The following is a 14,040-nucleotide window of genomic DNA, read 5'->3' as shown; positions in this document are numbered from 1 at the left end:
CTGAAAAAATACCATTCACCAGAATTGCAGGGATCACACACACACATAGTAACTACCATGAAACCAGACTTAAAATAGTAGTTATATTTACATATTCAAAAAGGATAGTGTTATATTTTTGTTTGACTTTTCATAGATTAATCCAGAATGCACTAAAATACCACTTTTGTTTTTCCAGGAGTTATAGTACCCATTCAGACAGACTGCCACAGTAATTTCTTCATTTCATTCTCTGCACAGTGTTAATTCTAGTGCAAATTACTGACTAGTGGGAAGGTGCATAATATGTACATTTGTTTTCTTGTTTTTATTTTTCTTTTCTAATTGTAGGACAGATTTTATCATAACAGCCAGTCATGATGGACATGTAAAATTCTGGAAGAAAATAGAAGAAGGGATTGAGTTTGTTAAACACTTCCGAAGTCACTTGGGTGAGAAGTTGCTCTTTCTTATCTAAAGGACTTTACTTTTTCCTCTCCCTTGCTCTTTGTTGTTTGAAGAGAGAGTGCAAATAGAGGGAGAGATTCTGGGGTTCCTTTACTGCAGTCAGAGATTAAATGATATCTACCAGTCTTCCCTTTATTCCTCTGTCCTGTTACATTTTGCTCCCAAGATGTAGCAGGGATGGAATGAAAATGAAACATGAAAATGAAAACTGAAGCCTCTTCATTGCCTTGTGCCTGCTTGTGGGGAGAATATCTGGGACATAAGTGAACAAGATACGCAAAAGTGTTCATAAAAGCCAGAGAAGTTGAAAAATATGTTGTTTTAAATAAGGTTACCTCAGTCTTTTTTTTTTTTTTTTCCTTGCAGTGTGGGAAAAAAGCAGTTATTTTCATCTGGAATACTCTAACTGTAGAGCAAATTCTGCATTATTGTTGTAATTATCAGACGAATTGCAATTAAGGGAAACATTAACCCCATATTCTGACCTAATAAGTATACAAAGGTTTTCAACAGTATGCTAAGCATTAAATAGGCTGGACAGAAAATAAGATTCTCAACAGTATTAGAAATTATTATATGCCTGAAGGAAAAAAATCCAATTTGATATGCAGAATGTTACAGTAAGTTTCCTTTTAGAGTTACAAGAAATACTAAAGTCTGGTTTTCATCGTAACCTTCAGCTTCTTTAATATATACAGAAGCAAAAGGTCTGAACAAAACCTACCATGTGAAAATCAGGATTGTGAGAACTTTATGGAAGGCCCAGTTGCAGAGAAGTTTTGAGTATCGTGAGTGTAATAGTCTATAGAGTTCTGCTGCTTTTACCCTGTTGAGAAATGCAAACTGAGGAGCACATGATGTTTGCCCAAATCTAAATGTTCTCAAGTTTCTAAAATCAACATTTTAAACTAAACTTGCTGCCATTATAATATTTTACTATGTTTTTTGTAAATTGTTCATTATCACATACCTGAGTCTAAATACTGATAGGCCATAAAATGTTGTTTTGTGAATTTTATTTTTTAAATAATATTTTATTGAAGTCAGGTAGAGTTTTAAATGGAAAAGGTGACAAGGTTGGGAAACAGGTTTAAGCCTCTGTAGGTTTTCCATATGTAATACTGAAATGAAGGATGTACTTTCCCATTTCTTAATAGTATCTTAAATTAATTCACAGGTGTTATTGAGAGTATTGCTGTTAGTTCAGAGGGGGCATTATTCTGTTCTGTTGGAGATGACAAAGCGATGAAGGTGTTTGATGTAGTTAACTTTGACATGATCAACATGCTGAAACTTGGGTAAGTAACTTAGTTCTCAGAAGTGTTCTTTTGAGATTATCAGAAGGGGTTGTTTGCTAAGAGATAAGTCAGTAATTTGGGGTTCTTAAGTTCTTCCCCTTCCCCCATGCCCCAGTCATATGAAGTTGAGTAAACCGCATTGTCTGAAATGAATCCAATGGCTGGAGACTGCCTGACTGAATAGAAAAAAATACTACTGGAGCAGTAGAAGAGAGGAGTAGAAAAGAGGCTTCCTCGGTGTTAAATCTTATGCACAAGGATGTGGGGTTTCTTCAAATATTTAGCTAGGCATAATTTCTTTCTGTTGTTTGGCACTGAATTTAAGAATTACAGTCTATTAGTAGTTCCATTAGGGAAGGGATTTGGCCTGCCTGTATTGACTCATTTGTTGTCATAGGGACACAATTTCCTTTTTCCGCTAGAAGCAATATTGTTGTTTTCTTTAGTCTCGTAGCATTTTTGTAGTTACACAGTATGTACCTAAAGGATCTGGGAGGAGCAAGAATGGATGTTACTGGAATTGTAACAATACCAGCGAAAAACAAGGCCCACCCTGTTAAAATGGTGCATTTAAAGGGCTGGAGGATCAATAAATGCTGCATCCAGAACAGTAGAAATACTGATTTCTCCACAAACCTTTCAGAATTGGAAAACATATTCTTCATAGTCTATGATGTATTGGTTAATTTTGAAACTGAATAGAAGTATAAAGGTAGGGGAAAAAAGCTTTTACAAAGACCATGTTATAAAAGCATATGCTATCTGCTTTCTTTGTTATAGTTTTAGTGTCATCCTCCTGATAATGTACTTAACCTATAGGAATTGATTCTCTCTTGGCTGCCTGTTGCAGAAAAATTCCAGTTAGGGTTAAGCTTTTTGGTTTTGCTGTTATTTTTGACATAACAGCCCTGTACTGTTACTGCATAATTGGTAAAATTATAGAAAAAAGAAAATAGAGCAGCCCTGATCTTCAGAGCTTTCCAGTTCTAACTAATATATAGACCATGGCTCTCTGCAATTCTCCAAGCTTTATGCTTCCATCTGTGATCTGGAAAACATTGGCTATTTCTGCAGAGATTTCATATTTATTTATTTGCTCCTGTTCTTCCTAATGAATTTGAGATGGAAGTTTTTGTTTCTCTTTACTGACAGAAATTGAAAATCCAAATTATTGGTCTATCATGATGTCAGAATATCATCAGTCCATCAGCATCCATTAGTTTAATTTGTGAAAGGATACTAAACATGTGTTTCCTCTGGAGATTGTATAATTTTTTTGATGTTTGCAATTTAGTTTGAGTTCTAGTTTTCAGAATCTTTGCTTACAGACTTTAAAACAGACATAACTTATATTATTGACTATATCTCTGACTTGGCTTACTTGTAGATTACGCTTTTGCAAGTAGCAAATGAGTTCCTTCTTAAATGCACTCACAACCCTTATTGAATATAGAAGGGTTGTCTTCATTTTGTTTGTATCACTTCTTGGAGATTTTGTGGTTTTGTGGGTTTTTTTCTGGCAAGATCTAGTTGAACTTTTGCAGAAATGTATGGCAGAGGTGTAGTTGTCTTCATTCTGCTGAGTCATTACTCATTTAAGATGGAGGAGAAATGGTATTGACTTACATAAGTTGAGTACTATTTATTAATGCCACTTGGGCTTTTTATCTGGACTTCTGTCCAAATTCCTCCTTTTTTACCCACTTTCTACTTTGACTATCACAGTTTCTTTACAAAACAGTATGGAAGGAACAGAAATTGGTAGTCTTCCACTGAATAGTATTTTTTGGTAAAACTTGTCTATAATATGCTCAATATTAGCAAGATATGTATTAGCAAAACCAGTAAATAAAGTTTAAATTTTCCTTCTGATGTTTGATTTTAAGTTTACAGCATAACTTGACTCTTACCTAATTAAAACCATTCCTAGTTTATTTTAAATTTTTTTTTTTTCCTTTCTTCTCTTGGTTGCAGCTACCACCCTGGCCAGTGTGAATGGGTATATTGTCCTGGAGATGCTATATCTTCTGTTGCAACATCTGAGAAAAGCACGGGAAAAATATTCATATATGATGGACGAGGAAATAACCAGCCACTTCATGTTTTTGATAAACTCCATATGTCCCCGCTTACTCAGATACGCCTGAACCCTGTCTACAAAGTAGTTGTGTCTTCTGACAAGTCTGGAATGATCGAGTACTGGACTGGTACTCCTCATGAATATAAATTTCCCAAGAATGTGAACTGGGAGTATAAAACAGATACCGATCTATATGAATTTGCTAAATGCAAGGCTTACCCATCCAGTATAAGTTTTTCACCTGATGGCAAGAAAATGGCCACTCTTGGGTCTGACAGAAAAGTTAGAATTTTTCGTTTTCTGACGGGAAAGCTCATGAGAGTCTTTGATGAATCTCTGAGTGTGAGTTTTGTCTTGTTTCTCCTTCTTTGAAATGTTTTCTCTACTTACTTGAATTTGTTTGCCAGCACATTCATCTAAGCTACAATTTATTTCTAAAGGCAAACTTCCTTCCTATATTTTTCTTGCAAAAAAGGCCTTCTGTGTTCTCTTGCTTAGAGAGTCTCTTTGATTGCTTTGTCCCAAAATGAATTCTTACTGATTTATGTTACCTACATAGTGAAACAGAGTTGTTGATTTTAATTTCTGTTTTCATGATGCTAGATTACATTTAACTAGAAAGCAATTGTGGAAGATGATGGAAAATGCCCATTGCAAGTAACATCATGATAATAAATGAAATTTGTCATCTTCTAAGGAATTTGATAGACAACTGCACACTTGCATGTGCTTAAGCATAGTCCTACAACATGCCTGTTGTATCATTAAAATTAAAATAAATTGAAATTAAAATCAAAATTAAGAAAATATTACTTGTATTTACCTAAGTCTTTCAGTTAAGTTTGAATGGAGTAATCTCACTTGAATTCAGTATTTTCTAATAATGTGAATCAGTGTTTTACTGGATAAAAAGTTTAAAATATGTTAATATAGTAGTGCTGGGGGTTTTTTTGTAGATGTTTACTGAACTTCAGCAGATGAGACAACAACTGCCTGACATGGAGTTTGGCCGGCGTATGGCAGTTGAGCGTGAGCTGGAGAAAGTGGATGCAGTAAGATTAATTAATATAATTTTTGATGAAACTGGACACTTTGTTCTCTATGGAACTATGTTGGGCATTAAGGTCATAAATGTAGAGACTAACAGGTAAGTTCCAGTGACACACATCAAAATAAATTTCTGTTTTAAAGTCTTTATTCAGTCAAATTTAGAGCATATTTAAAACTTGATATGACTGTGGAGGTTTCTAATATTTTTGTGTTATTTGAGAGCCTTACATTACACTTTGTAAGGAGTCACTGGAGATTAGAGCTTAGACAAGTGGCAAGCACATGGATATTAAAAATGTGTAATTGATCAATTAATCTCTGTCTAACTGGATGGGATAATGTAAATGTAAAATAAAGGTGGATCATTTAGTTGGGATTTTTACTGCATAAGGAGGCTGACTGGTAAACTAAGATAGCAAGTTTAAATAGAGAAACATCATAAAAGTAATTAGTACATAATAATTTTGAGGATTTTGAAATTTTGCTCTGAATGTAACAGTCAGAAATAAGACATTCTCTGACTGTGAGCAGCTGAACATTACACTTCTTTACATCTTGTATTTCAGGTGTATTCGTATCTTGGGAAAACAAGAGAACATCAGAATGATGCAACTGGCTTTGTTCCAAGGAGTAGCAAAGAAACATCGTGCGGCAATCACTATAGAGATGAAGGCATCTGAAAATCCTGTTCTCCAGAATATTCAGGCAGATCCAACAGTAATCTGCACAGCTTTTAAAAAGAACAGGTTTTACATGGTGTGTGGGGTTTCTATTTAAATAGCTCCATTCTTGTATTGATTTCTCTACATTATTTTTTGTTTTTCTCTTTGCACTTTTCTCGTGCTTTTTGTAGTTGTAAATGCAGCTTTTACAAAGGAGTCTCTTTATATTGCAAGTATATTTAGAATTTTTATCTTGAACTATCTGTACATTAACTAGAAACAGCTGTGATTTTTTTCATAAATTTTTATTCCCACAAGAAGATGATATCCTTTTGTTCTTGTTGAAGAAAAACCTAAATAAGAACATTTTAAAAACTAACCAGATTTTATAAAGAAACACTTAGTAACTGTATGCATAAAAAAATATAATAGAAAAAAATTTCATACCAGAATCAGGACTTTATAGGCAACCAAGAAAGGAGGAGTCGTCTTCCTGTTCACAGTTGGATTTTTAGGTGAGATGGAACCAAACAGACAAGCAATTTCAGAGAGGTTAGTAGCTGATTTGAGAGGTCACAGCCATAGAGGATAGAGATTGGATGGTCTGTTATACCTTAAATTTTCTAGATTTCTATAGTTTTATATTAATGCAGTATTGGAATAAGAGGATTTATTTTAACTTTGTAGCACAACTGCAAAGCACAACTAATCCTTCTGGCATAAAACCTGCTGATTTTGTTTGAGTATAGCAGAACAGCCTGGTATTCTCCACCTCACTTTAAACAAAAGATGCTGAACTCGTGCAGACTCCTGTTGTAAAGGGGAAAGTTTAAAGATAACAGATTATTAAAAGTTATTATATTTGGATTTAGTTTTACAGGAATTTGTGACTGTGGAAATTCTGGTAACACAACATAGCAGTCCAAGGATAGACTGTCTATGAATTGTCTTTGTACATTTCAAATTGAATTGGGTGTTCAGCGTGTTGAATAATGGTATTGATGTGTTGGACGCAGAGCAGTGTGTATTTTAAGAGGAAAAAAAAAAAGCAGTTAACCTTCTGTTCTTCTATGCTTCAGTTTACTAAACGTGAACCAGAAGACACAAAGAGTGCAGATTCTGACAGAGATGTATTTAACGAGAAACCTTCTAAAGAAGAGGTCATGGCAGCCACTCAGGCAGAAGGTCCCAAAAGAGTGTCAGACAGTGCCATCATCCACACAAGCATGGGAGATATTCATATCAAGCTTTTTCCTGTTGAGTATGTACTTGCTGCTTTTTCAGTTGCTTTGATTTTGTTGCTTTCTTCTGTCCCTTGTGGTTGCAGTATCCGTTATTTCATGCTAGAAGCAATTATTTTCTTACCATTTTTCTATTGTTTTTGTTTCCTGACAGTTTCTTAATATACCACAGTAGGAATGTGACTCTTAAGAAACAAAAATAAAGTAGGGTAAAAACAGTCTGGGGCACAGGATTTTTTGGAATTGTATTTGGGTTTATTTAATTATTGATTTAGGGAGGGTATTCCTTTCTTTTGTTTTTGGACAGGTCATGATACTCTTCTGTGTAAGCTCTGTATTGTAAGGCAGTGCTGTTTGCACAGATCTTGGAAAAAAAAAAAGATGATGCTGGCAGCAGCAGCAGATTTGGCAGCAGGTCTGTACAAGCCAGAAGAATAGTACTTGCAACTTCTGAATGTGGCCAGTGTACTACACTTTGTTATTGCAGCTCCTTTAAAAGGCATATAACATTTATACCAGCATATAATACTAGTGTTGTGTATATCCAAAACCAGGCATAGAATTGAAAAGTTTTCTGCATGACAATTGCTAAAATCAGTGTGTCCTCCTCTCTCCTTTGTGATGCAAAAATTGCAAATATTCTGTTATTTAACAGGAAATTTATATAATGTGTTGCTATACATAGAAACCCATATTATGTTGACGTACTCCATGCTTCTCCAAAAACAAATTCATCTTTGGTCATAAGCACAGGTAGGGCAACCTCAATTCTACACTCTAGGGCTACCAGACTTTTACTGCAGTCTTCACCAGTTTTTCCTTGCATCTGGTTCTAGTTTCTGGAATTCAAAATTATAGCAGATGGGTTGTAGTAATGATAGAGCTCTTGCCAGTGAGTGATGGGTCAAGCTACATTAATTCTTTTTTTTAATTGTCATGCTAATGTGTCATATCTGCATGCACAGTATTGCAAGGTGCTTCACTGCATCAGTATGCAATTTAAATACAGCATTACTGGGGTTGCTTATTGTTAGGCTTGTCCTTTCTTACTGTAGTATTTTCTCCCAGCTGAGCTTTAAATTAAAATCTCCTTAGTGTGATTAAAACTTTAAAGAAGAACATAAGGATATGGCTCTGTACACCTTTGACTTCTTCGGTCATTTCATTGTGAAATAAAGTTGTGAATGACTGTGTTCTGCTCACCAAGAACTGGGACTATAATCTAGTCTGTTACATTGCTTATGCCATTGGTGGTCTTTTTCACAAGATAGCTTAGAGTGTCACTAAAACCCAAGCAAATGTTCCTTTTCACAGAATAGAGTAACTCTACATCTGTGGACTCAACTTGGCCATTTTCTCCTTATAGGGAGTGCAGATAGAAAGCTGGGGAACCTATAGTCAGTGGTGCTTTGAACTAGGCCTTCAGGAGACAGATGTGGTTTCTGGCTCTCATGGTTTAACCCCCGCCAGCAACGAAGCCCCCCAGAACCACTCGCTCATATCCCCCTTGGTGGAATGGGAGAGCACTGGAGGAGTAAGAGTGAAAACACTTTGAATTGAGGTACAGACAGTTTTATAGGGAAGGCAAAAGGCATGCACCCAAGCAAAGCAAAACAGGGAACTGGACAGGCATATGTTCCACTATTCCAAGAAAACAGGCTCCGTCACATGGAGTGGGAAGGCAAATCACCATTACTTGGGAAGGCAAATCACCATTACTCTGCATGTCCCCTGCTTTTTCCCTCAGCTTTTATGTGTTGAACATAATGCCGTATGTGCAATGGAACATCCTAGTGGTCAGCTGGGTTCAGCTGTCTCAGCTAGGTCTCCTCTCGACACCTACAGCCCAGCCTCCTCACTGGAGGGTGGGATTAGGAGCAGAAAAGGCCTCGACAGTGCATAAGCCCTGCTCAGCAAGAGCTAAAACATCCCTGTGCTATCAATATGGCTGCTGCCTTTCTGTGTAATCATGCAGCTTTGTAGCTCTCAAGCTTTTTGCTTTCAGCTCTTTTTGAGTTTAGGTTTGAGGAGTTAGGAGATTTGGTTTTTCCTTATTTGGCTAAATCCCTTCCTACAGAGTCCTGAAACACTGCACAGCACAAGGGGGTCTTAGTCTCAGCTGAAATCTTTATGTCCCTGTCAGCAGACAAATATTATTGTGTTTTCTGTTATATTATGTTAGGTGCCCCAAAACAGTGGAAAACTTCTGTGTGCACAGCAGGAATGGTTACTACAATGGACACATAATTCACCGTATCATCAAGGTAACTTGCAACATGTTAATTTTTTGTTTATTTATGTAATGTACTCTGGTGGTCAGTCCTCTGTTAACACTTCCATTTCCCTTTTGCACACAGGATTGTTGGAGTGCCTTTAGAGTTCCTTGTAAATTCTGAACAGGTCTGATGTTCTAAACAGCTTTAGCATTTACTAAAGTTGTAGTAGCTGTTCTGCAACTGATACGGTAGCAGAAAACTGAAAATTTAAAGATGAGTCCTGCTATCCTGCTTGAATTAAAACTTTGCTTCATGTCGGAAGGCCTTTCTTGTAAGGCTTCTTATTTCTGTTGCACCAGAATCAAGTGATAGAGCCTAAGAATTTGCAAAAGGTAGAGATAGTCAGGTTTCTGTCCTTCATTGTCAGGAATAGTGAGTAACCTTGCTTTTTCTCAAGTACTTGATAGACACTTTAAAAAGCCTTAAATGCTTTTTCCCTTACACACAACATTTTAATACATTTTGTGGAAGGGTTTGAAGTAAGTTTGAAAAAATGTCACGTAGCATATAATGCTTATGGTTACGTATTCTATGCAGTAATGTGGTAACATATAATTTCTGTGCAGGGTTTCATGATTCAGACTGGTGACCCAACTGGTACAGGAATGGGGGGTGAAAGTATTTGGGGAGGAGAATTTGAAGACGAGTTTCATTCAACTTTACGACATGACAGACCATACACACTCAGCATGGCTAATGCAGGACCAAATACCAATGGATCCCAGTTTTTTATAACAGTAGTGCCAACTGTAAGTATACTAAAAGCTCAATTTAAGGCCTGAGAGGCTACCTAGATTGTAAAAAATCAATTTTTTTTCTCATGGAAAAAAGAACACACTAGTACTTACTTTACAAATAAATGATGCACATGATGTGTAGTGTATAGGCTTCACTGAAACTGTCCCTTACAATATACAAATACTTTTCCATCACTTGTGATCAAGAGGTCTTTTGCCTTTAAATGGAGTGAGGGTGGTATAAAATTCCTAGGCATGTTTGCAGTCATGTATTACTAGAGTATCTTATGTTAATAATAGTGGTTTAAACTTGATGGAAACCTAGGTATTGCTTCAGTTGTTTGGGGTTTGGATATGGTGCCAGGATGTCTGTCTAATATTGTCTAATTGTAGCTATACAAGGAAACCAGTGCTCAGGTTTAAACATTTCATTTGATCTGTGTATAAATTCAGAGCCAACAATAGAAATTTTGACATGTGAATGTAAGATATAGAAACCAAATCCTTAAAAGTAACACTTATAAAAACTGCATTCTTATAGCACTTCAAAGTAATATTTAAAAAACCTATCTACCATAGTTCTGAGGTTTATTAAGTTGTATGAGGGCCTATATTCAAACTGGGCATAATATATGAGTATTGAATTGGGTAGTATTCTGTACTGGCACTTAAAATTCCTCTGTGAAAATAATAAAAATCGGAGAGACTGAAACAACATTCCTGTGAACTGAGAATACACTTTAAAATGAACTATGCAATGCACTGCACTGGTAGAACATGACCTCTGTAGTACTTTAAGAAAGCAATTGAAAAAGTAAGTTAAAATGCATATGAATATGTGTTAGCTGCATTCTAGTATTTCCTTGCATGCTAATATTTACAGGGTGTTAGGTTCCACAGTCTGGACACACAAAATGTAACTTGTACATTTTATTTTTGGATTGGTACCTAACCTACATGCTGCTTTCTATTTTAATGTGCTTTTCTTTTTCTCCTGTGCTTTCAAACAGCCATGGCTCGACAACAAGCACAGTGTGTTTGGACGAGTGACTAAAGGAATGGAAGTTGTTCAGAGAATCTCAAATGTCAAAGTCAATCCCAAAACTGACAAACCCTATGAGGATATTAGCATCATTAATATAACAGTGAAGTAAGGCAGGCATTGAAGGTTCCAGCTTAAGCAGAAAAAAACTGACCATGTAGGATCTAGAAAGGGACCTAGGAAGAACAAACATTTTTGATAGTTCCTAGATATAGCAAATACCAGGACAGAGCAATCACCAGTTCTACTATTTTTAATGTACCTAAAGTGCCCTAATTCTGCGTTTCTGGTAACTTGATATTTTAAAGTAAAAACATGCACATGTTTCTTAAAAAGTCTACTGTCTTTCTTGCATCTCTTCTATACAAAATTAAAGATTAAAAACCCCTCCCACATCCCATGATAGTGTTTGTAACATTTTCACGTTTATTTAATTAATGTGTTTCACGGTACTGAAATCTTTGACAAAGGAAAAGGCCAGAAATACTGAGTTGAGTGTACTTCTCAATCCTTTGTACATTAATCCTTTGTACAAAATTAGATTAAGTTATGGTACTGTTGGCTATGAAAAGCAAACAATGTAACCTACCTCTATTCTTTAAAAATAATTATGTACACATCTCTGTCCAAGAGCAATGATCAACTCTTAAAATGCCAGTGTATAAATTCCTTTGCAATTTGTTTGGTTTTTCCAGTGATTCTTTTCTTTCATGTTTGCTTTCTCTTTATTTTAGCCTAGTGAGTCTTTTTTTCTGACTTGATTTTTAGCCAACATCCTACAAATATTAGTGCTTCCACTGAGATACTTAATTTATTTTAAACTATGATCATCATCTGAACTAAGTTTTGCATCAGCTGCTTCTGATAGAGTTATAGAACAAAATCAAAACATCATTAAGGCTAAAAAAACCTGGTAAGGTCAGTAAGTCAAACATTAACCCAGCAACACCACCATCTTTACCATTAAACTATGTCCCCAGGTATGACATCCATATGTTTTTTGAACACTTCCAGGGATGGTGACTCCACCACTTCAGTGGGTGCTCTATTCCAATACCCAATCCCATTTCAGTAATGAAATTTTTCCTGATGTCCAATGGTAATCTGAGGCCATTTCCTCTTGTGCTGTCATTAGTTAGCTGGGAGAAGAGGCCAACACCCACCTGGCTACATCTTCCTTTTAGGAAGTTTTAGAGATTGATAAGATCTCACCTGAGCCTCCTTTTCTTCTCTGCTGCTTCTCACAGGACTTGTGCTCCAGACCCTTCGCCAGCACCTCAATGTCCGTTCTGAATTGAGAGGCCCAGAACTTGGCACAGGATTTGAGGTGTGGCCTCACCAGTGCCCAGTACAGGGGACAATCCCTGCCCTGCTCCTGCTGGCCACACCATTGCTGATCCAGGCCAGGATGCCATTGGCCTTCTTGGCCACCTGGGCACACCCTGGCTCACGTTCAGCTGCTGTCACCAGCACCCCCAGGTCCTTTGCAGCCACCCTGCCCCAGCCTGTGGAGCTGCCTGGGGTTGTTGTGACCCAAGGGCAGCACCCAGCACTGGGCCTTGTTGAACCTCACACCGTTGGCCTCAGCCCATGATCCAGCCTGCCCAGATCCCTCTGCAGAGCCTTCCTGCCCTCCAGCAGATCAGCACTCCCACCCAGCTTGGTGTCATGCATGAACTTAACTGAAGGTGGACCTGATCAGCAATTACCCAGTGGTATTACACAGTGCTGGTTCCAGTACTGAGCTCCAGGTACCACTACCTGTGAGCGGCCACCAGCTGGAGGTAACTCCGTACACCACCACTCAGGGCCCAGCCATCCAGACAATTTTTAACCCAGCAACTGTGCACCTGTCCGAGCCACGAGCAGCCAGTATCTCCAGGGGAATGCAGTGCGTGACAGTGTCAAAGGCTTTAGTAAAGTCCAAGCAGACAACATCCACAGGCTTTTTTCATCCACTGTGTGTCACACTGCCATAGAAAGGGATCAGGTTTGTCAAGCAAGATCTGCATTTAGCAAAACCATGCTGGCTGGGTCCCAAAACCCTGCCTGTTTTACACACAATGGCACTCAGGATGAGCTGCTCCATGATCTTTGGCATCAAGGTTAGGCTGACCTATAGTTCCCTAGATTCATCTTCTGACCTTTCTTGTAGATAGGTGTTAGAATTGCCAATTTGTAGTCACCTCCCCCATCAGCCAGGACTGTTGGTAAATGAAGTGTCTTCTTGGTGCCTTAAAATGATTTAAAGCTCTTCCAATCAGTTTCATCAGTAACCTTGGTGGATCCCATCTGGTCCCACAGACTTGCAGCTGAGTGGTCTAGCAAGTACTAGCCCTTTCTTCCTGAATTATGACCGCTTCATTTTGCTCCTCATCCCTGGCTTGCACTTCAGGGGACTTGATACTCTTAGGATAACTGGTCTTACTGTTAAAAACTGAGACAAAGAAAGCATGAAGTACTTCAGCTTTTACTTTTTCCTTTGTCACTGTTCCCCTCTGCATGCAATAAAGGATGGAAATTCTCACTGGCCATTTTGTTGCTGATGTATTTGCAGAAACATTTTTTGTTGTCTTTTTCACCAGTATACAGAGCAAGTTCTAGCTGGGCTTTGGCCCTTCTGATTTTCTCCCTGCATAACCTCATAGCATCCTTGTAGTCCTGCTGAGTGGCTGTCCTAGATTGCAAGGCAAGATGTATTCTATCTGCCATCTGTTAGAGGTGTGGCACTTATCTTCTGTTAATTGGGCAGTTTTCTTTCTCTCTTCCACAAACCAATCCTCCCCTCCCCAGGATTGCTGTTAATGGCCTATTGAATGTTACTGCATGACTGATAAAAGTTACAGCATCCCACTGTAAAATGCACCACCCAGAGGCAGGAGACAAGCATTCCTAATTGGATATAATCTGAGTTTTTGTAATACTAGACTCAGCCTTTCCACTAGATTCCCAGAGGAACAGCTGGGTCTTTCGACTGAACCTTCAGAAGAAGACTACACCCTTCTACAGGATCACTGCTCCAACAGAACCACATCTGCCACTCCAGGAGTACTGCAGCCATTCCAATTTAGACTGCTACCAACACCGTGACCAAAAGGGTGTCAGGTTGAATTCCGACTCTGTCAGTGGTTTTTCTTTTTGAATTATTGACTGTATTTTGTTTTTTTTCTTTTTCTCTTTTCCTAATAAATTGTATTTCTGACTTAA

At 37.7% G+C, this 14,040-nt stretch overlaps 1 protein-coding gene across 1 annotated transcript in view; it reads left to right on the top strand.

The window, feature by feature from the left end:
* PPWD1 (peptidylprolyl isomerase domain and WD repeat containing 1) overlaps positions 1–14,040 on the top strand; it is a 15,907-nt gene extending 1,867 nt beyond the window's left edge. The window contains exons 3-11 of the mRNA XM_053931628.1: positions 331–431; positions 1,625–1,745; positions 3,720–4,167; positions 4,782–4,972; positions 5,442–5,631; positions 6,617–6,798; positions 8,961–9,042; positions 9,621–9,803; positions 10,802–14,040. Coding sequence (XP_053787603.1) covers positions 331–431; positions 1,625–1,745; positions 3,720–4,167; positions 4,782–4,972; positions 5,442–5,631; positions 6,617–6,798; positions 8,961–9,042; positions 9,621–9,803; positions 10,802–10,945 — 1,642 coding nt within the window. The 3' untranslated portion in view covers positions 10,946–14,040. The remainder of the gene's footprint in view (positions 1–330; positions 432–1,624; positions 1,746–3,719; positions 4,168–4,781; positions 4,973–5,441; positions 5,632–6,616; positions 6,799–8,960; positions 9,043–9,620; positions 9,804–10,801) is intronic.

This window comes from Vidua chalybeata, chromosome Z (genome assembly GCF_026979565.1).
Source record: "Vidua chalybeata isolate OUT-0048 chromosome Z, bVidCha1 merged haplotype, whole genome shotgun sequence".
Classification (NCBI taxonomy): domain Eukaryota; kingdom Metazoa; phylum Chordata; class Aves; order Passeriformes; family Viduidae; genus Vidua; species Vidua chalybeata.
Note: the sequence above shows the minus strand (reverse complement) of the source record. Positions and strands in the feature narration are given on the sequence as shown.